Raw genomic sequence first — 25,124 nt, 5'->3', positions numbered from 1 at the left:
GGGGTGGGCGGAAGAGAAGAGATGTAGTTCCGGACGCTGCCGCGCCGCCATCTGTCACCTTAGCTCCGGCACCAGCAGCTCGTCGCCCCAGCCCCGCCGCCTGTCTCCTCGGCGGAGACTGCTTCCCGGTCCTGCCACCTGTCTGCCCTGTGTTCGTCGCTGTCTTCTTTTCCAACATGGATCTGGTCGGAGTGGCATCGCCTGAGCCCGGGCCCGCAGCGCCCTGGGGACCCAGCAAGGTGAGTGGTGGTCGGAGCTGACGCACCTGTCTTCATCACCCGGGTTGGTCCTCCCGGAAAGCCCGGAGAAGGTGGCAGGCGCCGAGTCGTCTTCGCAGGCGACTTGGGGGAAGTTCTGAGCGGGACTTTGGCGACCTCGGAAGGTGGGGACAGGTGGCGGGGTTGCCCGGGGTGGGATGGGAAAGGTGGGGAGGGCGGCCGGAGCTGCCAGTGGCCACTCCTGGAGGGTTGGGCTCTCTGCGCCTTGATTTCTGAACCTCCGTAGCCGATATTGGGCAGGGCTGGCTTAGAGACGCTGACGTTTGAGGGAAATCAAGCACGATCTTGTTTTTCACGGGCCAAGTGAGTCAGCCGAATGGAGCCCGACGGGAACGTCGTTTTGGCAGCTGTTTCCTTAACTTGACAAATGCAGTTATCCGAATAAGGCCGTTTCTTGTTTTTGAAATAGTAAAAGGTAAGTCAAGTCCAGGCGCACTTTTCTCCCCCAGGCTAATACTCGGGGATACGCTACATATTGTTAAAAAAAAAAAAGGTTATGAATTCTCATTATCTGCTTGGCTTTAACGTTAAGCCTTTTTCCTGTAATGACCAACTGTTGGGTTTATTTTACATTTGGTTTCTGGTTTTCAGGCTGCTCCTTTGCATGATACTTTCATTAGAAGGATGAAAAGACTTCTGCCGCTGTAGCGAGGGTTTGCTTGAAAGCAAGAGTGCTTCAAGTGGGATGTTGTGTTCCTCAAATTAAGGTTGGAAAGAATCCAACTTTTATGGCTTTCTAATTGTTTTTCACATGCTGTCACGGAACATTTGTTCCGTTTAAAGGATCACTCATTTTATTAGATCTTTAAGCTAGGCCTTAACAGAGAAGAGAGAAATATTTGACTATTAAAAAGGAATTTATGAAAGTTTAATTAAAGTTAATTTTATGAAAGTTCTCATACAACTGTAGGGAGAACTTAAGATAATCCGTTGGCAAATATGGTTATGTCTCCATGTTATTTTGTGTTATTTCTTCTATTAAGCCTTGTTTACAAGGCCAAGATCAGTAGACATAAAAAGACGAAGTCATGGGCGCCTGGGTGGCTCAGTGGGTTGGGCCACTGCCTTTGGCTCGGGTGGTGGTCTGGGGGTCCTGGGATCGAGTCCTGTATCGGGCTCTCTGCTCGGTGGGGAGCCTGCTTCCCTCTCTCTCTCTATGCCTGCCTCTCTGCCTACTTGTGATCTCTCTCTGTCAAATAAATAAAATCTTTAAAAAAAAAAAAAAAGACAAAGTCAGTAGCCAGATATTAATAAATGTATGCTTTACATGTTAAATTCCTCCAGTTAAGCACCCCAAAGGATGGTAAAAATGTCAAATGAGACAAACATTGGTCAGGATACCTAATGTCAGAACAAATTTCACTTACAAAGCTACTTCAGTAATAAAATGCTTGTTATTAGTCATATTTTCATTTTAAGTACGCATCATCAGAAATGAAAATGGCATTTTCATCATTCAGCAACAACAACAAAAAATACTGGGGTTTATTGATGTTCTACTGGGAAGACAGCATTTTCACAGTCCAGACAATTAGATGCTACAAGTATCTCTTAATACTTTCCTCCTCTAACCTCTTGGAAGACCTAAGTGTTTATCAGAGGCTTCATGGATGAGGTGATTTGAGGAAGACCTTGAAAAATGGAAAGAATGTTAAAGTCCAGCGATTCTTAAAACTTTTTGGTCAGGACTATTTTACATTCTTAAAAAAAACCTTGAGGACCCCAAATTGTTTATATTGGTCGCATCTATTGATATTTGTCATATCAGAAATTAAAACTGAGCTATTGAAACATTTTTATTTAAGTGATTTAAAAGTCATTATGTTAATATAAATAACATTTTTATATGTTAAACACCCCCCATTTTCCAGAATAAAAAAATTAGTGGTGCAGTTTTGTGTTTTTGCAACTCTCTTTAACGTCTGATTTCTTTTAAGATTTACTTTTTTTTTTTTTTTAATAAACATATAATGTATTATTAGCCCCAGGGGTACAGGTCTGTGAATTGCCAGGTCTACACACTTCACAGCACTCACCATAGCACATACCCTCCCCAATGTCCATAACCCCATCACCCTCTCCCAACCAAGATTTACTTTTTTTGAGAGAGATGAGAGAGAGAGAGTGAGAGAGAGAGCCCGCAGGCACACACAGGATCGTGTATGAGCCGGGGGAGGGAGAGAGTAGGAGGGAGAAACAAGCTTGGGGATGGATCCCCTGGGATGGATCCCAGGACCCAAGGATCATGACCTGAACCAAAGGCAGACACTTAACTCACTGAGCCACCCAGACGCCCCTAATGTCTGATTTAATAGAAGACCTTTTTTCAGCCTGTGGTGGTATGTTTTATTTGAAGTATATGAAGAAAATCCATCCTCATGGATGCATAGATTATAGCAGATATAATCAAAGATGGCTAATAAAAGCATGATAGATGTACTGAGAACAAACTGAACTAATCTCTGAAAATGCACATTCATACCCTAAAACTGTTACCTTAGAAAATTTTGGAAAATGTGAGAATATTCAAATACACATTCCACAAGCCATCAGAGTGCTGTTATCAGATCTGTTGTAGACTGGAAAACTCCACTCTACACTCTTGAGAGAGTAAGACTAGAAAAGACAGAGAATGTCTTAGTACAAAATAATTTTGATCTCACAGACACCCTGAAAGGGTTTTGGAGACCCCTCCCCAGAGTCATGGGGTACCAGTTATAAAATGCCAAACTGCTGTTATGGACAAAGAATTTTAGTGGATATTCCAAGAATGGAGGATTGGCAAACTGTGGAAGTGAGGAAATGTGTAGCTCTTTTGGCAAGAGAACTGTAAAAAAATGAATTCATAGTACTCCTCAAAACTGTCAAGTCAAGGTCATCACAAAAAAAGTCTGAGAAACTCACAGCCAGAAGGGGCCTAAAGTGGCATGATGACTACAAGTTATATGGTATGCTGGATACATATAATCCAGAAGTAGGGAAAGGACATTGCAGAAAAACTAAGGAAATCTGAATAAAATATGGACTTCAGTTAATAAGAATAATGTATAAATACTGGTTCATTAATTATGACAAATGTACAATACCAACACAGGGGAAACTGAGTATGAGATATTTGGGAACTCTGTTACTTTTGCAATTTTTTTTATAATTCTAAAACCAACATTAAAAGTTAAAAAAAAAAAAAAAGATTAGTGTTGTAGACCCAATAGACGCAGATGATGTTTTCCAGAGACCCTTGTCTTGAGAAGTGAAATTACGCACTTAAATATTCTACCCAAATTATATCTTTTAGTTGTGTGGGCAGAAAAGAGACCTTCCTGTGGGTTGTGATTCTCTTGACTTGCTTCAATTTGAGGACTGAATTTTTATTATTTTGTGCCTCCTTCATATTTACTGTTTTTTATTTACTTGATTCTTCCCCACAGTTGTTTGCACAATGAGTAGCTAGAGGTGCATCTTTAGGAAATACAAGGAAAGGGAGATAATATCCCTCTAATCTGTAGCCAGCCTGGTGTTGAAGAATGTGGTAGTAGTAACAAACTCCAAGGATCAGAGTTCAGTGGTGGATTTTCCAGAGGAGAGGAAGACAAGTCTGGTCTCAGAAGTCTTCAGCAAACAGGAAAGAAACAATCAGGGAGCTGGCTATGGGCTTGATAGACTTCATTTAAAGCAGAATAACTAACTGGGAAGAACTGTGTTGGGTTTCCCATCAGATCTTGATGACATGGGGAGTTTATGCTGATGAAGGGAATAGTGGGGAATGACACTGGATAGTGAAGATTATGGAGGGCTTTTTTCCCTATCTCCTTAAATTTATTATTATTGTTTTAACATTTAACAAAGAGTGTTTTTGGTTTATTGAGAAGTTACATGATGATGACAGAGGATTCCTCTATACATGTCCTCTGGTGCCCATTCATAGGAAGAGCTCCCAATAAATTTTCTAAGGCCCCCTTGGGAGGGGGAACCACTCATGCCCATAGAGGATTGCCCCCTGTCTGGCATGTCTCTCATGCGGCCCAAAAATTTTTATGGAGGGCCTTTGACTGCTATTTTGAGGAATCTATATTTGACTTAGAAGTTTGGAGGTTGGCAGCCTTTGTTACCTTATTTACCTTTACCCATGCAAGTTGCCCTGGTGTGAGTCGGCCCAGCTAAACTGGTCAGCAGAGGTACAAGGTACAGCTCTGGAGTACAAGGCTCCGAGGAGCAAGATCAGCAGGAGCGGATGATGAGGATGTCTTGGAGCTCTCTGGTGGTCTCTATGTGTTTCCCTTTCTGGCTCAGTCTGTCTTGGATGTAGGTCAGTCTCTGCCTCAAAAGAACAGTCACTGCTTGTCAATTTTGCCTCTTCTGAGAAGTTGCCAGCTAATACTTTATTTAACATCTTAGTAAAATTGACTGCTGGCAAACAACTAGAAGCAGCATAAGTAGCTGGCCAAAGGGGCCAACTTCAAGATAGAGAAAGGGGTGTTAGAATAGTAGGGGTGTAGAAAGGCATCAGACCTCTGCAGCCTGGGGACAGCCTGGCAGTTCCGCGAACTATTTCCGGTATTTCTTTTTAGCACATGTTATTCAGTGCCTCTTTATGTCTGAAGCTCTATACTGGGCTCTGAGAATGAGAAGACCTGGCCATTCAAGGGGCTCATGTTGTTATTATAGCTGGTACATTAACTCTAATAGAGTCACTGGTCCCACATGTAAATATATTTGCACAGTGGTATGGGAGCACAAAGGCAAGGATCTGATGTCGTCTGATGAAATTGAGAGAGCCTTGGGGAATTGGCAATGCTTAATTGGAGGAAATAGAGGAGGAAGAAAATCCACTGAGAGTAAAGCATGTGTGAAGGCATGGAGGGGTGAAAGCATGCCACAATTAGCATATAATTTTTGTTATTAGAGCATAGGGTATGTATGGGCTGAGACTAGAAAAATAAAGTAGGGCAAATTGTGAAAGGCGTTCATTGTTGAAGAATTTGGATTTCATACTGCAGGCAGTGTAAAGGTTTGCTTCTCATGTTCCAGGACAAGATGATTAGGGAAGAAGTATAGCAAAATGCTGAGGGCAGTCCCTTAAGTTCTACTGCCTTGGTTCAAATCTAGGCACTACCATCTGCAGTGTTATCTTGAGTTAAAAAACCTCTCTGTGTCTCAGTTTCTAAGTCTATAAAAGGAGGATGATATTGTACCTATGCAGTGGTTATGGGTCTCAAATAATCTATATAAATTATCTGTATTAGGCAAATGATTAAAATACAGTGACCCAGTGTTGTCTGTTACTCTGTTTTCATTGCAAAATGTGTTTGACATATCTGAGAACACAGCCATTTGCCTTTTGGAACCTGGACTTTGAAACTGATCAGATCAGACATTTCTAGGTAAGGGGTTAGCATTGTGTATTCTACCTAGAGGATTCAGAGGGAAGTCAGCAGAAGTAATTGGCCAAGGGATAGCTGTATTCTCCAGATTACGGAGAACTTCAGGCTTCTAGATCTCAAAATCCTCATCAGGAGAGTACTCAGTTGCACTTGAAGATCTAAGTGAATGAAAGTCATACCAGACCTTGAGAAAGCCTGCCTTGTTTTCTCCACATCTGGCTTTCTGTGAGGCTTGAATAATTGTGCAGTAGGCTAGTATAGGTATGTACTGGGGGCTGGGTGCATTTCATTAATCTCAGGATGAGACTAGATAAAACTTGATTCTGATTCACTTAGGCATAAATATAGTTATCATTTGTCACCCTTCAGAGTTTCATCCTAACAACCTGAACCAAGTAAATTCCTGAGCCTCAGTGCTGTGGAAACTGAGCAAGGGTGGTAGGCCAGCTAGAGGATCTAAACTTGACTCAAAAGTTTTGTGACTAGAACAGACATCATCATATGCTATATTCTAGATTCTAAATTAGACACTCAGCAGTGGTTAAGGAATGAGTTTGAACTTTATCCTAAAGTCAGTGGGAAACATTGAAACAAGAGCTGTAGGTAAGGAAACCGAACTAATCAAATCTGCATTTTAGAAAAGCTCTTGTGCTATGGTGTGGAAAATGGAAACAAGCAGAACTAGAAACAGAAAGATTAGTTAGGACTCTCTTATTAGAGTATCCCAGTGATAGGAGGGTGATACCTTGGGGTAGAATCTTAGGAGGGAGAGAGAGAAAGCTGGGTCAGTTCAAGAGAGATTGAGACGTACTATTCAATATTAGTGGTCTTAATCACTAAACTATCAAATATAGTCATTTGCTGCTGCTAAGTAAAGTTTGCCCTCTCAAAAATTAGGAATTGTGAAATTTACAGTTTGTATTTCAAGAGGGCCAAGATTGTGTTGTCATTGAGGAAGGCCAACTGGCCGATCATCCAAGAAGTGTCTCACAGAATATTGCTTTGTTATAGTGGTATTGTTTTAAGACTGTTTCTCAGCTTCTAAAGTTCAGAAATGCAGTTTTTGTTGTCATTGTTATTTTTGTTTTAACATATCCCGGATGTCTTGAGAGTGGCTGACATATACTTTACATGTGTAGAAGACTTACTCCTTAAATTAGAATGAGGTGTAAGTTCTAAGTGTGTTTTGAATTGTGCTAGTTGGTGTAATCTGTTCCTAAAAGAGAATCTACAGGGGCATCTGTTGGTAGGGCATGCAACCGGCTCTGTCGGTAGAGCATGCAACTCTTGGTCTCAGGGTGTGAGTTCCAGACCCATATTGGGTAGAGAGATTACTTAGAAATAAAGCATTTGAAAAAAGAAAAAGAGAGAATCTACATGGGAAGCCAGATTAAAAGCAGATTATTTTATGAGCATGGAATCAGAACAAGGGTATTACGTGAACTAATCAGGCAGTGGGGTGATGCTGTATATGCACGAGCCTGATGTTCCTCCTCAACTAAGAGACACATCTATCAAACAGGTTATCTAACAGGTTATCAAATGGGTTAGAAAGTGCTTTTGACAAATTTAGTGATTTAGTTTACATTTATCTTTGATTAGATGTGAGCTGGGAGATGTTTTTTACCTTTTTTTTTATTTAGAGAATTATTTTTTTATTAGAACACAGGAGCACCTGTGTGAGCTGGGGCATGGGGGTGGGCGGAAGGAGAGGGAGAGAAATCTCAAGCAGACTCCCCTGCTGAGCATGATGTGGGGCTCAGTCCCATGACCCTGAGATCACAACTCGAGCCGAAATCCAGAGTCAGCTGCTTAACTGACTGAGCTACCCAGGTGCCCCAGTATTTTTACTTTTCAGATAATTTCTCTAAGTTGATAATTATTTATTTGGGGTTGATTTTTTTAATTCTCAAATGATAACCTGTTTTCAAGTTTGGAAGATACTTTAATTTCACGATTATGAATTAACTCCTCCCTTTTCTTTAAATAGTGTCCCTGGGCTACCCCTCAGAACACAATATCTTGTTCCTTGGCTGATGTGATGAGTGAACAGCTGGCTAAAGAACTGCAGCTAGAAGAGGAAGCTGCTGCTTTTCCTGAAGTTGCGTAAGTAAAATTCATGAAGAATCTAATAGCATTTTATGAAAGTTTTAGGATTTGATTAGCGATTGTCCTGGCCGATGATTAAGAAACACATTTTGAGGGGCACCTGGGTGGCTCAGTGGGTTAAGCCGCTGCCTTCGGCTCAGGTCATGATCTCAGGGTCCTGGGATCGAGTCCCGCATCGGGCTCCCTGCTCAGCAGGGAGCCTGCTTCCCTCTCTCTCTCTCTGCCTGCCTCTCTGTCTACTGTGATCTCTCTCTGTCAAATAAATAAATAAAACCTTTAAAAAAAAAAAAAAAAGAAACACATTTTGAGAAACGATGCAGTAGAAAGAGCGCTATACTGGGAGCTCACTGATATTTGAGTTTTGGTCCTGATTCTGTGATTAGTTGTCAGTACTGTCTTGGGCAGACCATCTGTTCCTCTGGGTTTTAGTCACTACAACAGTTGCATCACATGATCCCCAAATTAGCAAATAGTGAAGTAGGATACAGTTTTGAGCAAATGTTTATATTTTATCTTTTCATCCATGTTATCTTTCCAGAACATACAACAAATGAGATTGAGTCTTAGTTTAGATTAGAGACCCTTTAGCTTTCTTGTGCAGCTCTCTCAATCCTAGTTGGTGCTCTCACAGGTGCCTGACATTGGTCACAGAGCAGCTGGACAGAAGGTAAATGACATGATCAGGTTTTTCCCATTGCTTCTTCAGCTTAATTTGTAACAGTGAAAAGGCACTCCTCTCTCATGGTAGGTAGCATCTGTTTATACAAGCACATTATTTTGGTTGATGTTGCCTTATTTTGAATAGTGTCACTGAAGGACCATTTATTACTGGAGAAAACGTTGACACTTCCAGTGACCTAATGCTGGCTCAGATGCTACAGATGGAATTTGACAGAGAATATGACGCACAGCTTAGGCGTGAAGAAAAAAAATTCAATGGAGATAGCAAAGGTACTATGACCTTATTATGACACCTCCACTGGGTGGCAGGAAATGCTTGTAACGTGCTCCTAAATAAATCTTCACCTATCTTTGCCTTTTAAGTTTCCATTTCCTTTGAAAATTATCGCAAAGTGCATCCTTACGAAGATAGTGATAGCTCTGAGGATGAGGTTGACTGGCAAGACACTCGTGATGATCCCTACATACCAGGTATCAGTGCTTTTATTTTCTGGGGTTTGGGATAGGTTAGGGACAGAGAAAGACTAAGTTTTCCAATGGATCCTTGTATTTTATATTTATCTTTGAATCTCATTTGGTAATTTACTGTTAGGTTCAGATATCTTTTCAGACAATATTGAATGCAGCAGTTTAGTCTTTGCTACTTTTACATTAACTTGTCTTGTCTTAATTGCCTTTAGCAAAACCAGTTCCTACTCCCAAAAAGGGTTTTATTGGAAAAGGAAAAGACATCACCACCAAACATGATGAAGTAGTATGTGGGAGAAAGAATACAGCCAGAATGGAAAATGTAAGTTACAGGATGTATTATCTCCGAATCAAGAGTTTAATTGATATAAGTTAAAAACATGGGATTCTAAATATAATATCTTACCAACTCTACTTCTGTTAAAAAAAAAAAAAGTTTAACTAACTAATTAAAAAAATAAATACAATATCTTAAATTTCTAAAAATACCCTTCATAAGGATAGATCTAAAGTTCTTTTAGATGATAATATAACAATACCATGAAAACTCAGCCACTAATGAGAATGTACTTCAGAATAAAAATCTACAACAATATTAAGATTTCATGGTTTGATTGGTTTGATTTGCATGGATTCTAAAAATTAAATTGTTCTTATGAAAGGTAGTATATTACTTTCTTGGGTAGCACCCCTACCCAAGAAACAGATCAGTGGTGACTAGGGGATAGGAATGGGTGAGAGAAGTACTTTCTACTATATACCTTTTTATATTTGTTGAATTTTTTAATTCAACAAATTCAAATCTTGTACCTTACCTACCCCTGCAAAGTCAGAAATAAAATATAATTTAAAAAAATTTTTAAAAAGAAAAATTAGCATTCTTCTCCTTTATAAAGCTTGTGGTTAATAGAAAACATTTAGACTTTAGAACACAAATACTTGTTAAGTAAACTTATTTATTTATTTATGGTTTTTTTTTTAATGCTTTATTTTTTAAAGCAGTCTCTACACTCATTGTGGGGCTTGAACTCGTGACCCCAAGGTCAAGAGTCATGTGCTCCACTGACTGAGCCAGCCAGGTGCCCCGTAAACTTATTATTAAATTCTAGAAATAGTCGAGATCTGACTCTAGAACAACCCTCTCCAGTAGAACTTTGTGTGATAATAGAAATGTTTTGTATTCCATGTTAACTAATAATGACTGTATTTGGCAATTGAGCCCTTGAAATTTGAATGATGCAATCAAGGAGCTGAATTTTTAATTTGATTTTAATTTATTTAACTTGAAATATCTGCATGTGGCTATTGTCTACCATATTGGACAGTCAGCTCTAGAACATAATTGTCATGGTGTGGGCATAGCTTGTTACATTATTCCACTCCTCAAAAATAATTATAAAATTGTATTTCTTTGGTAAGATTTGGGGTAGTCTTCAAAATATAATGTGTCCTTTGTCTAATGTAAAAGCAAGGTGCAGAGCATATGCTGAAACACCTTAGTTTTTAGATGTGATTCAGTATTTTCTGTGCTTTTCTTAAATAGCCTCACTCTCCTGTTTGTTTTTTTAGTGAATTATTTTATTTTTTTCTCTGTAATACCTATGGGTTCTGCTTTTGTAGCCTAATCATTGAGTAAAAAACCTGTTCCAAGTTAAGACTGATCTGGTTTTTGTTATCACCATCCCCATTTTAAAGTATTCAGATGCTAATTTTTTTTCTTCTTTATGGCAGTTTGCACCTGAGTTTCAGGTAGGAGATGGGATCGGAATGGATTTAAAACTATCAAACCACGTCTTCAATGCTTTAAAACAACATGCCTACTCAGAGGAACGTCGAAGTGCCCGCCTCCATGAGAAAAAGGAGCATTCTACTGCAGTAAGTATTCTTACATTTTTTTCTTTGATGGAAAGTTCATATTAGAAAACTTCATATTTGGGCAAAAAACAAAACTTGATGTCAAAACTGACATTTTAGTGGTCATAATTAATATGAATATGAATGTTTTAAGATTTTAAAAAATCATTTCTTGTTACATTATGACATTTATAATAACTTAATTTCTAATGTCTTAAATTAGTAAAGATAGTATCTAATATCTTGAGAATAAAGTAATTTTTTAAACTTTAAGAAAAAAATCTAATAGTAACTACAGTAGCAAAGCTATTTAAAGTTTGAAGGTAAAATAAGATTTTGACTAAGAGGCTGATTTTTAATAGTTCTTTTAGATATTCACTTTCATAGGCATTGGAGTTAGTTATAGAAATGAAATCTATTTTGACAGCAGTCTTTTAAGAGCCTGTTATATATACATCTAGGTAAATTAAATGATAAAGGTAAAAAGTGTGTATTTTGAATATACTAGATACTAGAAATGGCTCAAAAATTTCTTTGTTATTACCAGTCATTTTCATTTATAGTGCTTTATCTTTTGCAGGAAAAAGCAGTTGATCCTAAAACACGTTTACTTATGTATAAAATGGTCAACTCTGGAATGTTGGAGACAATCACTGGCTGTATTAGTACAGGAAAGGAATCTGTTGTCTTTCATGCATATGGCGGGAGGTAAATGAGCAAAATGCAATACCATTGTGTCAATAATATCTTAACCCCTTCTCCCCATATAAATGGGTTTATGCAGAATCAGTGCTACCTGGCAAGCAGAGTAATTTAAAAAGTGTTGAAGAAAGTCTAGACCATATAAGGACATATGAAGAAAAACAATCATCCTAATCTCACCATACAGAGATAACGATTAATCAATTTGTGTAGACTCCTTCAGTCTTTTTTCTATGCATATATTATTTTCTACATTATTGTAATCCTGTATCATACAGGCTGCTGTGACAGAGCAAAATTTGCAGTTGGGTTTGTCTCAAAACCCATGGTCTTTACACTTTGGGGTCCTTTAGCACGAGGTTGAGGGGGATATGCTTAGATCAGTTGCTGATTCTTGTCCTTGTAACTGATCCTTTAAAAAGTACCAACTAAATAATACTTGCATCATTTATGGAGCATCTTGTAAAGATCTTACGCTATTTAGATCTTACCTGCTTCATTTTTTAAAAGAGGAGCCTGTTTAGAGAATATGCTTAAGCCAGGAATGTGAAATCATCTGGTCATTTGCTATTGAGGTCAACTAGCAAGGCTTACTCCTCAGAGATTCCTTTACCTCAATAATGTTTACAGACAAAAATGTTAAAGTAGATTCCAGAATTATTCTAGCTCTTTTTAGGTTCAGAAGGTATTTACTGTATACTTAAGGGGATTTAGACAATTATTGGTTAAGTTCTTGCCTTTGGTTTTCTTTCTTTTTTTTTTTAGCCTTTGGTTTTCTTAATTATTTAGTTTCCCTTTCTAAAGCTTTTTTTTTTTTTTTTTTTTTTTAAGATTTTATTTATTTATTTGAGGGAGAGAATGAGAGAAAGCAAACATGAGAGGGGGAAGGTCAGAGGGAGAAGCAGACTCCCTGCCAAGCAGGCCCTGATGCAGTACTCAATCCCGGGACTCCAGGATCATGACCCAAGCTGAAGGCAGTCACTCAAGCAACTGAGCCACCCACGCACCGTAGTCTCCCTTTCTAGATGAGACATACATGTGTAAACATATATCGAATTAGACTGTTAAGTTTCCGAGACGAAAAGGATATGAATGTTAGTATAAAATAGGTCACATTTTTCAAGTTGTGTCATCTGGAGCAATTTACTAAACTTTTTAAAAAAAACTGATCCTTATTACCTCATAGGATTTTGTGGTGATAAATGAGATCATATTTGATAATGACTGGTATATGGAAATTTTAATAAATATTTATTTTTCCCTTTAAGCTTTAACCTTTTTCCCTTTAACCTTTAAACTCTTCCCAAATTTCTTTTAAGGGTTCCCTAAGACCAGGCAAATATAACTCAAGTGGCGCAAATTAAAATGAGAGATTACTCATAGTAGAAATTAAAACTCTACAGAGGGGATTAAAGTGGAAAGTAGCCTTTTTGTCAACTCTCATCTCACAGATCTTTTCTTCATAGATAACCACTGTTAACAGTTTTTAGTTTAGTCTCCCCAGGAATTTTTATGCACATATCCCTAAATTTGTTTATACAAAAGGAATGATTCTCTCTGTTCAGCATCTTGGTTTTTCAGTTAATAGATCTTTCCAAGCTTATAGCATCCCATTTTTATAGTAGCATATTCTATTATGTTACTGGGCTTACGGCATAGCCAGGAGGAGAACATTATAGCAGTAACTGTTATGGCTGATAAAAGATAATTACATAATAGAGTATGCAGCTAAGAATATCCTTGTACATCTACTTTGATGTGCTTTTGCAAACATACCCTTAAGCTGAATTCTAGCTTTGAAATTACTGGGGCCCAGACTGTATGTACTCTTTTTCCTTTTTGTTAAATAGTAGAAGGCCTCAATGAATGGAGAGTACCAGCTGGCTGTTGTAGCAAGCAGCATATCTTGTTTTCTTTTATTTATTAAAAATTTGAAAAAAATTTCTTATGTGTCACACCAAAGCTCAAAATCTTTAATTCGTGTTTATCTTTTAATTACAATGGTAGGGCAAATATAATTTCTCTAGGAGCTAGTCAGATCTCCAGGTTGTTGTGCATTCTATAAATGTCAGTAGATACTGACAAATTGCCCTGTGAGATCTAATTTATGCAGCAGGATGAACCTGTTTCCCTCATCCTCATTAATACTTATTAGTATTATCAAACTTAATTTTTTTTTTGTCAGTGTAAAAGATGAAAAATACTATTTTGATATTTTGGTGTGTATTTATTTGTGATTAAGGTTTTACATTTTTTTCCAAGTGCTTTATTGGCCATTTGTATTCCTTTTTCTTGTCAACTGCCTTGTTTATCCTTTGTCTGTTTCCTGTTATGCTTAATGTTACTTTGATATAGTGAATGATCTCTTTCTTTCTGGTGGAATTGGTATTGTAATCCATACTTGGACATTTGTAATTTAACAAAACTAGAGAGCACTCGGTTTTCTATAAGTTTTTTAAAAGTAAATACTTTTAAAACTTTGCTAGTTTTCTATGCTATATAACAAATTACCACAGACTTAGCAGCTTAAAACAACACTCATTTATTATCTCACAGTTTCTGTTGATTGGAAGTTGTAGTGGGCATGGCTTAGCTTGGCTCTCTGCTCAGGGGCGCACGGCTATAGTCTGGGTGTCGTCTGGGTTGCATTCCTTATGGAACTGTCTCTGCTTTCTTGTTGGCTGTCAAGTGGGGCCTGCTCTCAACTTCTAGAGGTCCCTGCAGGTGTTGGTCATGCTGTCCTTTCACACAACAGGTCACTTCAAAACTGGCAGGAGACTCTCTCCCTCCAGTCTGCTAAGACCGAGTCTTAGACATTGGAATATAATCCTGGGAATGACTATACCATCACCTTTGCCATACAGTGTCAGCTACTCGAGGGAGTGTCTGTTCCACCCACACTTGAGGGGAGGGAACTATGCAGAGTGTGCATACCAGGGACTGGGACCTTGGGAGCCATCTTGGGACTCTGCCCACCTTAAGACTGGCTGGTTTCTATCACTTTCAGGCTGGCCAGGTAATCAACAATTACTGGAATAGTAACTTGTGCTTTATCCCTGAGCTCATAGAATGTACTTCCTCCCAACCCCAGCCACCTTCCAAGACAGTAATAAATAAGCAAAAAACATAAGATATGTGTTATGGTAGTTAAAATATGGCGATGTCATAGCAGCTGGTTCACTGCTTTTTATTAGTAGGACAGGAAAACTTCTCTGAGAAAGTGACATTTAAACTAAGATTTGAATGACACATCTAGGGAACAGTGTAAAGATCAGGTGGAAGAACATTCTAGACCAGAAAACAGCTAGTGTTAATGCCTTAAGACAGGCACAAACTTGGTATCTCTGAGAGCCTATAAGAAAGGCCGTACACGGAGAGCACAGTTGTGAAAGGGAGAGAGGAGGCTGGCGAAGTAAGCGGAGCTTAGATCAGTTAGGACTTGAAGCCAGGGTAAGGAACCTGCTTTTTTAACGGTGGTTGGAACCAAAGCTGTGATTTGATTTTTGTTTTGCAAGACTATTCAGTCTGCTGTGTGAAAAATGAATTATAGATAAAAGGGATAAGAGAAAAAGCAGTTAAGGGTCTATTAAAAAGTTATTGTAGTATAAATAAGAGAGAACAGTGGCTTGGACTAAGGAGGTGTGTGAAAGTGAAGAATAGGAAAGACCATAGGGAAGCAGTTGAAGGTAAGAGTCAACAGTGTGTGCTGTTGGATTGGATGAGTGTGAGAAGTTAACATTCTGGCTAGAGCACCTGGGTGGTGCCATTTACTGAGATGAGGGTGTGAAGAAAGGCAGGTTTAGGGTGCAATTATTAAGACTTGTTTTGACATGTTAACTTTGAGATGCCTGCTAGGCATCCAAGTGATGTCATGTTAGGGATCAGGTAAATGGGCCTGAAGTTCTGGAGAGTTGGGCCTGAGGGTAGACATGTAGGAGTTATCTGTATATAGAGGATACAGTTTTTGAAGATTTATTTATTTATTTATTTGAGAGAGAGCAGAGAGTGAGTGTGAGAGAGCATGGGTTGAGAGGGTGGAGCAGCAGAGGGAGAGGGAGAAGCAGGCTCCCCACTTTAGCCAGGAGCCCAAAGCGGGGCTCGAACCCAGAACTCTGGGATCATGAGCTGAGCTGAAGGCAGATGCATAACTGACTGAGCCACCTAGGCCCCCCTGTATACAAATGATATGTAAAGCCATGGGACTGTGCAGCACCTGGGTAGCTCGGTTGGTTGAGTGTGCCTTCAGCTCAACTCATGATCCCGAGTTCTAGGATCAAGCCCCGCTTTGGGCTCCTTGCTCACCAGGGATCCTGCTTCTCCTTCTTCCCACCTTCTCATGCTCTTTCTTGCTATCTTTCTCTCTCAAATAAATTCTTTTAAAAAAGTAAATAAGTAAAACCATAGGGCGAAATGAAATTTCCCAGCTAGAGAAGACGCAGTAGGTTGGAATACTCCAACCTTCTGAGATGAACTGGAAGAAAGGGAAAATATGGTACAGAAGGAAGGGGTTGAGAGTTTGAGTCATATTTTGTCTTCTGGAAATAGAGCTCTTTTCTTTGCCAGACTAACACCCTTTCACATATTTAAAGGTAAATACTTAATTCACACTCTCTCCACCATGTTTCAGGCCTTTTCAGTGGCTCACTATTGAGGGAGCATTACATTAGCATCCCAAGTTCGCCCCACACCTCTGAGCTCTTCTGCCCCCTTCTATCCTGATACTATCATTGACTTGATCTTCGTGCTATGTGTCAAGCCCATGATGATTCCTACCACCTTTAGGAATACATCGAGGCTTCTCTTCATGGATCTGCCTCCGTCCTGTCCCTCAGCTCTGATTTCTTTAATTTTCCCTTTCCAGCTAAGTCTTAGCTATAGTGTTTGTTATTCCTCAGACGTGTCCTGTGTTTTCCAGCTCTGCTTTTGTTAATACTGTGCCTGTACTTGTTCATGGCCTACCCATTGTGCTGGTTCTGGTTCAGTTGCCACCTACATCATGAAGCCTTGTCTGGCCTTCCCAATCCAAAGGGACCTGTCCTATTCATGTACTTCTGTTCTCTCCTGCCCCTCCTTGCATAAAGGGCAAGTATCCCTTTACTCACCTTTTTTTTTTTTTTTTTTTTAAGATTTTATTTATTTATTTGACAGAGAGAGAGAGATCACAAGTAGGCAGAGAAGCAGGCAGAGAGAGGGAGAAGCAGGCTCCCTGTGGAGCAGAGAGCCCAATGCGGGGCTCGATCCCAGGACCCCGGGATCATGACCTGAGCCGAAGGCAGAGGCTTAACCCACAAGCCACCCAGGCACCCCTTTACTCACCTTTTTATCTGTTAGAAGTGAAAGAGACATTTTAAAAAGCTGTTTTATTTTTTGCTTTTATTGAATTTTGCCCACAAACCATCCATGGTAGATTGTAGCCTATTTTAAAGTATGTGTGTCTTCATTGTTCCTCAGGTTTGATTTGATTGATAGTCATTAAGTGAAGATTATATTATGGATTATTGAAAACTGGTTGACAATTTATTTGAAAGTATTTTATTTAAAAAAACAAATCCTAAGGTTTTATTAAGACCCAAAATTTAAATCTTAAAAAAACCACTAAAGCTTGACATTCTTAGAGAAGATAGATCTACTTTTGTATCATAGAAGTTTTATTTTGAAATTGTTTTATTTATAAGCTGGCAACTTACACTGACTTAATTTTCTTTCTTCCACTTAGCATGGAGGATGAAAAGGAAGATAGTAAAGTTATACCTACAGAATGTGCCATCAAGGTATTTAAAACAACACTTAATGAGTTTAAGAATCGTGACAAATATATTAAAGATGATTTCAGGTTTAAAGATCGCTTCAGTAAACTAAATCCACGTAAGATCATCCGCATGTGGGCAGAAAAAGAAATGCACAATCTCACAAGGTAAAGAAAATCATTGTGCTAGAAGTTATCTAGGGTTAAAAAAAAAAGAAAAGAAAAAGAAGTAATTATCTAGGGTAATTACCTTCTTGTATCTGGCCTACTAGCCAGGCAGAAAAATCCATGCTTTCTATTAAATTCATTTGTGGAAATTATGGAAGGCCTCGAAATTCTAGTTCAATGAGGCTTTCTATAAGAAAATATTTACTGGGTATAACGTAAATTTATACCTTTATGATGAATAAGTCATTTTCTTTTTTCTTCCCTCAGTAAAGTTTGAGGGTAGCAAAGTCATTTTCTGCCGGAGACATTTTGTCATATGTCTACATGCTGTCATTGTTCCGCTTCCTGTTAGGCTTATTGTAAATTATGATTTGCTTTTTTTGTTTTAGAAAATGTTTATTACATCTTGTGTTGTTAATTTGGTGGGGCAGTCTGACCAGTCAAATTGCATTTTGCTCGAATTCATTAGACTAGGGTCTCAATTCTCTAAGCAGAATTTATCAAGGAATTTACCAACCAAGTAATACAGTATTAATCTTTCTCAGTAAACCTTCTATATCTTAATCTATTAAATGCTTAATTTTTGTTTGTTCTAAAGATGTCTGCTTTCAAATGTAATTATCCATATTTATTAGTTGCAAAATTCTTCTAATTAGTAGGACTTGTAAGTAGGATAGTTTCCTAAGAGGTCTTGCTGCCCTTCAATCTCTTTTCTGTGCTTTTGAGATCTCATCCCTGCCTTTCTTAAAATTCTTCAACAGCTTCTGTAGTCTTTAGTGTGAAGTTCAAAGGCCTTCTCTGATGTGGAGCCCACCTATCTCTAACCTCAACCTACGCTGCCCTTCCTCCAATTTAAGATCCAGCTATGTTAACTGACATACATTCCCCAAATGGACACTCTTGAATGCCTCTGTGCATTTCACAGGCTGCTTCCAGCCCTAGACCAGCATTTCCCCGCACTGTCTTAATGTGGCTAATTCCTCTTCACCCTCTTTTTATACTAAGCCTTCCTTGATGCTGTGTGCTCCTGTAGCTCCTGCCCACACCCCTGCCAGTGCGTGTGCTACACTGTGACTGTCTCCTCACTTGTCTGTGCCTACCAGCAGTGTATGGCTCTGTGAGGGCAGAGGCTGGGTTCTGTCGGCTCTGCCTCTCCCACCCCCTGGGCGGAACACGGTGCCAGCTCATAGCAGGTGCTTGTTAGCTATTTGTTGAATAAGTGAAATATTCTCTCCTTCTGATTTTTACCTTCTTAATTATTTCTTTCTGTGTAGAATGCAGAGAGCTGGAATTCCTTGTCCAACAGTTGTACTACTCAAGAAACACATTTTAGTTATGTCTTTTATTGGCCATGATCAAGTTCCAGCTCCTAAGTTGAAAGAAGTAAAGCTCAGTAGTGAAGAAATGAAAGAAGCCTACTACCAAACTCTTCATGTAAGTTGCTTTTTAAAGCATTCGTGTACCAACTTTTAAAAAATATGTTGTCTATAAACCTTTTAAAAAAATTCCTAAAATAGTACTATTTTAAGTTAATAAAACAAGGACAAACTGAAGTTTGACGGAATGTTAACATTGAAGAGTTGTCTTTTATCAATGTGCTACTGACCTGAGTCACTTAAGAAAAATCATAGAGCTAAGGAGCTCATGAGGCCTCATTGGTTAGCATTAGTGACATGGAAGCATGAAGCTCTTATTCACGAAACAATCTGTTAAATAAAAATTGACATTTCCACATTTGGCAGATGTCCTGCCTCATTAGTTTGTATGCCTTATTGAATGTCCTAGCTCTTAAAAGCTAAGAAAATGCCTTTCGTTGGGAAGTTGGCAGGGAGCAGATTTAGTCCCATTGTAAGAGTGATGGTAAAAGCTGAAGATGGGAGGGAGTGGTCTCTTGTATGTGCACTGGTCTTAGAGCATGTCAGGAGTCTTGAAGCCATTTATGCTTCGGGACAGCAACTGAATTGCATCTGAGGTCCTTCCAGCTTAAGAAAATGTTTCTAAAACTGTCCTTCTTCTGTAGTTTTGTTTTTGTTTTTTTGGGGGGGGTGTTGTTTAAGTAAACTGTACCCCCAACATGGGGCTTGAACTCATGAGCCCAAGATCAAGGGTCACACGGTCACCAAGTGAGCCATCCAGGGCCCCGCCTCTCTAGTTGTTTTGATTGAATAGCAGAGAAGCCTCTGTACTTTTTACGTGGTCTCTGCATAAAGTGCTCACATCCTGCAGTAGCTTATATGAATATGAAACTGTTATCCAAATAATTTTTAAAGACATTGCTAGGGAGGTAATCCAACTTCCTCTGCTTCCAATAGGAAAACATTGAAAGGAAAATCAAGTTCATTTTTTTCTGGCTTCATTGGCCAGTGGGGTGACTGGGGAAGAGATGAAGTAGTGCTACACTTTTCCGATTTGAGTCTATTAAGGCTGAGAAATAAAACATTAATGCTGATTTCAGCCATAAGAAATCAATAATGAGTATATAATGCCACTTAATTTGTAAGACTGTCTTCCCCACTATGTTTGGCAGGAAGTACTTTTTACCTTATATGAAAAGATGAAAAAAGTTTTTTCACCCACTTTTATTAAAGGAGAGTGGCTTTTAGATCCTCTAGTGAGTGACCATAATATGGCTGCTTTCTTACTCTGTAGGGAACCAGGTCTGCCCTTTGGTCTCCTGACCTCACTGTGGTCACATAGACAAAGAAGTAGAGTGTCATACTCATCCCCTCCATTGCCTCAGTGTTCCCCCACCCTGCCGAAAACAAAAAACAGCTCAGTCTTAGACTGTACAAAGTGAAGAGGAAATACGTTCTTTAACCTACTTTTGCTTTTTCTGAGAAGTATTGGTGGGCATAGACATTTCAGTTGCATAGGTAAATTGGAATGGTTGCTCACATCCTAACTGTCTGCCTTGCCTCCTCCAGTTGATGCAGCAGTTATACAATGAATGCACGCTTGTCCATGCCGACCTCAGTGAGTATAACATGCTGTGGCATGCTGGGAAGGTGAGGAGCACATTTTGTTAATGTTCACACACAAAATGACTTGATGTAGATTACTGAATGTATACTGAATGTATGCTCTGTGTTTAAATAGGTCTGGTTGATTGACGTGAGTCAGTCTGTAGAACCAACCCATCCTCATGGCCTGGAGTTCTTGTTCCGTGACTGTAGGAATGTCTCCCAGGTGGGCATGTAAACTAATACATTTTTTTTTTATAGGATATAACAGATTCAAATATTTTTCTCATCCCTAAGAAAAATAAGATGGTCATATTCTTAGAAATTGAAGGAAGGGTTTGGTTATCAACTGCTTTTGAGGTAAAGATACAGAGATCAGTTAGTCAGATTTCATTTTCAACAATAATTTGATTGCATGCCTCACATTTGGGCTATTGAATTTAATTGACAAAGGAGTGAGTTTTTGGCTGCAGATATTTAAGCAGTCAAGTAGACATAACATGCACAGTGCTTTGAGTGAAACTGGCATTAGCAAGCCTGTGTGCTCACTGCCATTGTTATTACAAATAGTCTTTTAGTGGTGCTGTCTCTGATCACTGATATCTGTGAAGTAAACAGATGAGGAAAGGTGAAACACATAATCACTGAGTAGGGTCACATTTATTTGTTATTTCTAAATGAAATTGATTGTTTGCAGTAGATTCAGATAAGAATGTTTTTTCTAAATGATCGAATAACTTCATATTGGAAATAATTTATGAACCTACTTGAAGATTTTAATTCATGGGATTTAGTGAATATTTTGAGTATATAGATTCAAAGCAATGCCACCCAGTTTTATAGATACCACTCATTTATAGCTATGGAAGGTGCGTTGTGAGAAATTAAATCCAGAAGGCAGCACAGATGTGGACATCTGAAGAAGACAGATAGCAAGTAGAACTTGAGCCCCATAGTTAAACTTGAAATGAGAAAATCTGTGGCTTAAAAATTATGGAAGGAATTCACTGGTATCTTACAAGTATACTATTCTCTGTTTTTTTTTGTTTTCAAGAGAACCTTGCTATAATATCTCCTACTGACTTATATTTCTTTGTTAGTTTTTCCAGAAAGGTGGAGTAAAGGAAGCCCTTGGTGAACGAGAACTCTTTAATGCTGTTTCAGGCTTAAACATTTCAGCAGATAATGAGGCTGATTTCTTAGCTGAGGTAAATTTTATGTGCATTTTACTCACCTTGCTAATGGAGAGCTGGATGGAGTAGTTAGCTGAAACCCAGAGCTCATTTTATTTTATTTATTTATTTATTTTTTTTTTAGATTGTATTTATTTATTTTAGAGACAAGAGAAAGTGCAAGTGGTAGGGTAAGGCAGAGGCAGAGGGAGAGGGAGAGAGAGAGTCTCTAGCAGACTCCAACGCCCAGCACAGAGCCTGACGCAGGGCTCGATCCCACAACCCTGAGATCATGCATGACCTGAGCCAAAACCAAGAGTTGGACCCTTAACCAACTGAACCACCCAGGCACCCCTCATTTTATTCTATCCCCTCAAAAGCAAAATTAGAGATTTTCTTTCCTTGAGATGTTTTTGGTCCTTTCCAGACTTAAAACCGCGTCGGTGGTATAGTGGTGAGCATAGCCGCCTTCCAGACTTAAAACCTAGGATAGACTTACAGCAAAACACTTCATCAAGGAGTACAGTTTGGTTAAGAGGGACAAATAACACCACTACCAGTGCACTCCTGTTGCCTGTGTTTATGAGTGAGGAAGTGCACTGGTGAACACTGGGTGATACAAAGCGATCACACACGTTCCATGCCTTTCAGTGAACAGGGAAAGTTGGCCATGGTCGTCCTTACAAATGCCTAGTCATTATAATATGGATCTACAGAACCATAAAAAGAAAAATCTTCCAACAGAAGAGTTCTCTTAAAATTGAACAAAAACGAAAAAGTGAAATAGCAGCTAGTTATTCACAACAGTATACCAAAGCAGAGAATGATTATAGAGTCTGTTCCAGAACTCCTCAGTATGATTTGAATTTGGCCAAGCTGTGGTGGAACCTAAGGGCAGAGGAGAAGTCATAGGAAGATGGTAAATCTGATCTCTTGCACAGTACAGTTGCTCTGTGAGTAAGTGTTACTACTGTTGTTGAACCAACATTAGAATCTGCTTTTTCTTGTTTCCTGAAAGCTTTATAGGTACATAGTAGGACATGTGATCCTAGTCGCTAGATCGATAAAGACACTAAGTATTGACCTTGATACTGATAATACAGTGAAGTAAAAAACATACACGTATGCATCACTTGTAGTGCATGTCTGTGAGACACTGTAATGTGTGTCACACACTGTAATTCTAATTTCAGGCCAGCGTCCTTAGGATTGACCTAGTTTTTTTTTTTTTTTTTAAAGATTTTATTTATTTATTTGACAGAGAGAAATCACAAGTAGATGGAGAGGCAGGCAGAGAGAGAGAGAGAGAAGCAGGCTCCCTGCTGAGCAGAGAGCCCGATGCGGGACTCGATCCCAGGACCCTGAGATCATGACCTGAGCCGAAGGCAGCGGCTTAACCCACTGAGCCACCCAGGTGCCCCAGGATTGACCTAGTTTTAAGAGAGTAAAAATGCTGGTTCAATCTAAAGTATGGTTTCTATGAACTAAGATTTGACAAATGGATTCAATGTATTAATTTTGTAGATAGAAGCTTTGGAGAAAATGAATGAAGATCATGTTCAGAAGAATGGAAGGAAAGCTGCTTCATTTTTAAAAGATGATGGAGGTCCGCCAGTCCTGTATGATGAATAGCACCAACACCCACTGCTTTCATTGTTAACACAGTGGTGACTGTCAGCTGCCAATGGCAAGTGAAGTTGTGGGAGACTTGAAATACCAAAACACAAGGAGTGTTCAATGGTGCTTCTGTGCTTTTTTTCCCCTTGTAACCCATATGCCAGATGTGTGGAATTTGTAGCTCAGCGTTGGGAGAATAAAATGTCACTACCTCTCATCTTATGAACAGGATAATATAATTCTTTAACAGCTATAGGTTATCTACCTGAAATCAACCTGATTTTATAGAATTCGTGGTATAAATTGTGTTGATGAGAATTTTTAAAACTTAGGTAACATTTCCAAACATGGGAGGAAAGGACGGGTGTGTTTACAAGGAAGGCTTTTATTACAACATAGTTGCTTTTTTTCACCTCCCTGTTTTGTGTTACAGCTTTCCTCAGATATTTTATTGGCCTAAAATTAGCCCTTCTTAGTTTTTTTTTCAGATTGTGACCATGATTCTAAAGGAAAATCTCTTCTCTTCAGTAGGTGACATAAATGGAAATTTGGTTTTAAAATGACTGACAGAAATAGAAGTTTATTGGTAAATCATGAATATGAACTGAATTTTTCTTTTCCATACTCATATCCAAGACAGGGCATCACAGATCTTTGAAAGAGAAAAATATATAAGAACTTCTTAACTATTCAAAGTTTTTAAATTTAACTTTCAGGTTTTCAACATTTAGGTGAAATGGTTAGGATAGAACTCATGGTGCAGCTGCCCTGCATTTATAATGAAAATGTAAATTATCTGGAAGTATGGAATATAATAATCGACCATGTTTGACATATTTTAATGAAGTGAGTGAAACAAAGTTCAGTTTACATTTCATTCAAACTGTACATTTAATTGATTTTGAGAGAAATAGAGCAAGCTAATTAGAAATATTAAATCATCACATGATGAAAAGTATGTATAAAACAACTTGGGTACCAGATGAACCAAGTAATTTGAACTCCTGGCCTCCCTACATAATTTTTAGTACTGGCTGGATGTCAGTTCCTTAATAAATCAAGCACTGTAGTGGAAAAGTACATTGGCTTTATTAGGGTTTAAGTTCATTAACAACAATGTAATCATTCCTCCTGTTACTGAAGTCAGATGGACGTTAGAGACCCAGGCTTTCTGCGACTAATAACCCATATTTTCTGTCTGGTACTGGAAAGTAACAAGCTAAAATCATTTACACTTGAAAGCTTCTTGAACATTATTTTAAAATGCCAAATATGTTCTTTCTAGAAAAATATTTATTTTTGTTTCTGTTATATAGCTTTTAACCGCATTTCAGAGAAGTGTGATTTTGGATAGATACTCATTACATTTCTGAAATGTTTACTACTCTGAAACAAGAATTTAGACAACTGGTGATTATTGGATTTACAGAAATTTCAGAGAACTGATTTTAAAACCATGAACCATTTAAAAAAAATTTTGTTTTGGTTTCTGACATACTCTGTTTGACAAAGAGCAGCAAACCATTGCTGTGTGGCATTCTTGGAGTGTGCTGTGAACATGCTTTTTAAAATATTAAATATGAAGAGAGCATTTTAGAATTGGTTCTTTGTGTGGTTTCTTACTGTTCTTTATGATAACTTACATCCTGGCACCAAGTTACCCTATAAAATTAAGTCGTGCTAACTTAAGCAATTTTTTTCCCATTAAACTTCTCATAGTTAGATTTTAATAAATGACCAGTATATTTCACATTACAAATAGGTTTTTCTCTGTGTATCAGAGAGTAAATATTTCACTTTGGGAAAAAAAGTGGGAAGTGTTGGTTTGGTAAGTAAAGACTCAAATAGGAATGGGACAAAACCACAATTTGGAAATAAGGATATTTTGTTTCACTTTATTGGAAGTAGATACATGAATATCTCTAAGTTACAGAAATAAGGATGACTGTAAAGTATTTTTATATCTACAAAATAAGTCTCTGCATTTC

General features: G+C 38.4%; 1 protein-coding gene across 2 annotated transcripts; it reads left to right on the top strand.

The window, feature by feature from the left end:
- RIOK3 (RIO kinase 3) lies at positions 1-24,732 on the top strand. 2 transcript variants are annotated; one of them, XM_032310251.1, is made up of 13 exons: positions 1-239; positions 7,650-7,765; positions 8,574-8,719; positions 8,813-8,920; positions 9,130-9,239; positions 10,649-10,792; positions 11,352-11,479; positions 17,190-17,387; positions 18,662-18,821; positions 20,312-20,392; positions 20,484-20,573; positions 21,448-21,555; positions 23,044-24,732. In XM_032310251.1, exons 1-13 carry the CDS (start codon positions 177-179, stop codon positions 23,149-23,151), a joined length of 1,560 nt encoding a protein of 519 aa, XP_032166142.1. In that variant the 5' UTR covers positions 1-176; the 3' UTR covers positions 23,152-24,732. The 2 variants fall into 2 exon arrangements, with proteins under 2 accessions (XP_032166142.1, XP_032166143.1); XM_032310252.1 differs by lacking the exon at positions 1-239 and adding an exon at positions 425-693.
- The last annotated feature ends 392 nt before the right edge of the window (positions 24,733-25,124 follow it).

This window comes from Mustela erminea, chromosome 13 (genome assembly GCF_009829155.1).
Source record: "Mustela erminea isolate mMusErm1 chromosome 13, mMusErm1.Pri, whole genome shotgun sequence".
NCBI classification, from domain to species: domain Eukaryota; kingdom Metazoa; phylum Chordata; class Mammalia; order Carnivora; family Mustelidae; genus Mustela; species Mustela erminea.
The sequence above is the reverse complement of the archived record's forward strand: the minus strand, read 5'-3'. Positions and strand labels throughout refer to the sequence as shown.

What these genes read in the sequence shown, in the direction of transcription:
- RIOK3 (XM_032310251.1), top strand. Translation starts at nt 177, where the DNA reads ATGGATCTGGTCGGAGTGGCATCGCCTGAGCCCGGGCCCGCAGCGCCC. An exon ending in GCTGCTTTTCCTGAAGTTGC is followed by an intron (nt 7,766 to 8,573) that starts GTAAGTAAAATT and finishes TATTTTGAATAG; the next exon opens with TGTCACTGAAGGACCATTTA. An exon ending in CCTACTACCAAACTCTTCAT is followed by an intron (nt 18,822 to 20,311) that starts GTAAGTTGCTTT and finishes TGCCTCCTCCAG; the next exon opens with TTGATGCAGCAGTTATACAA.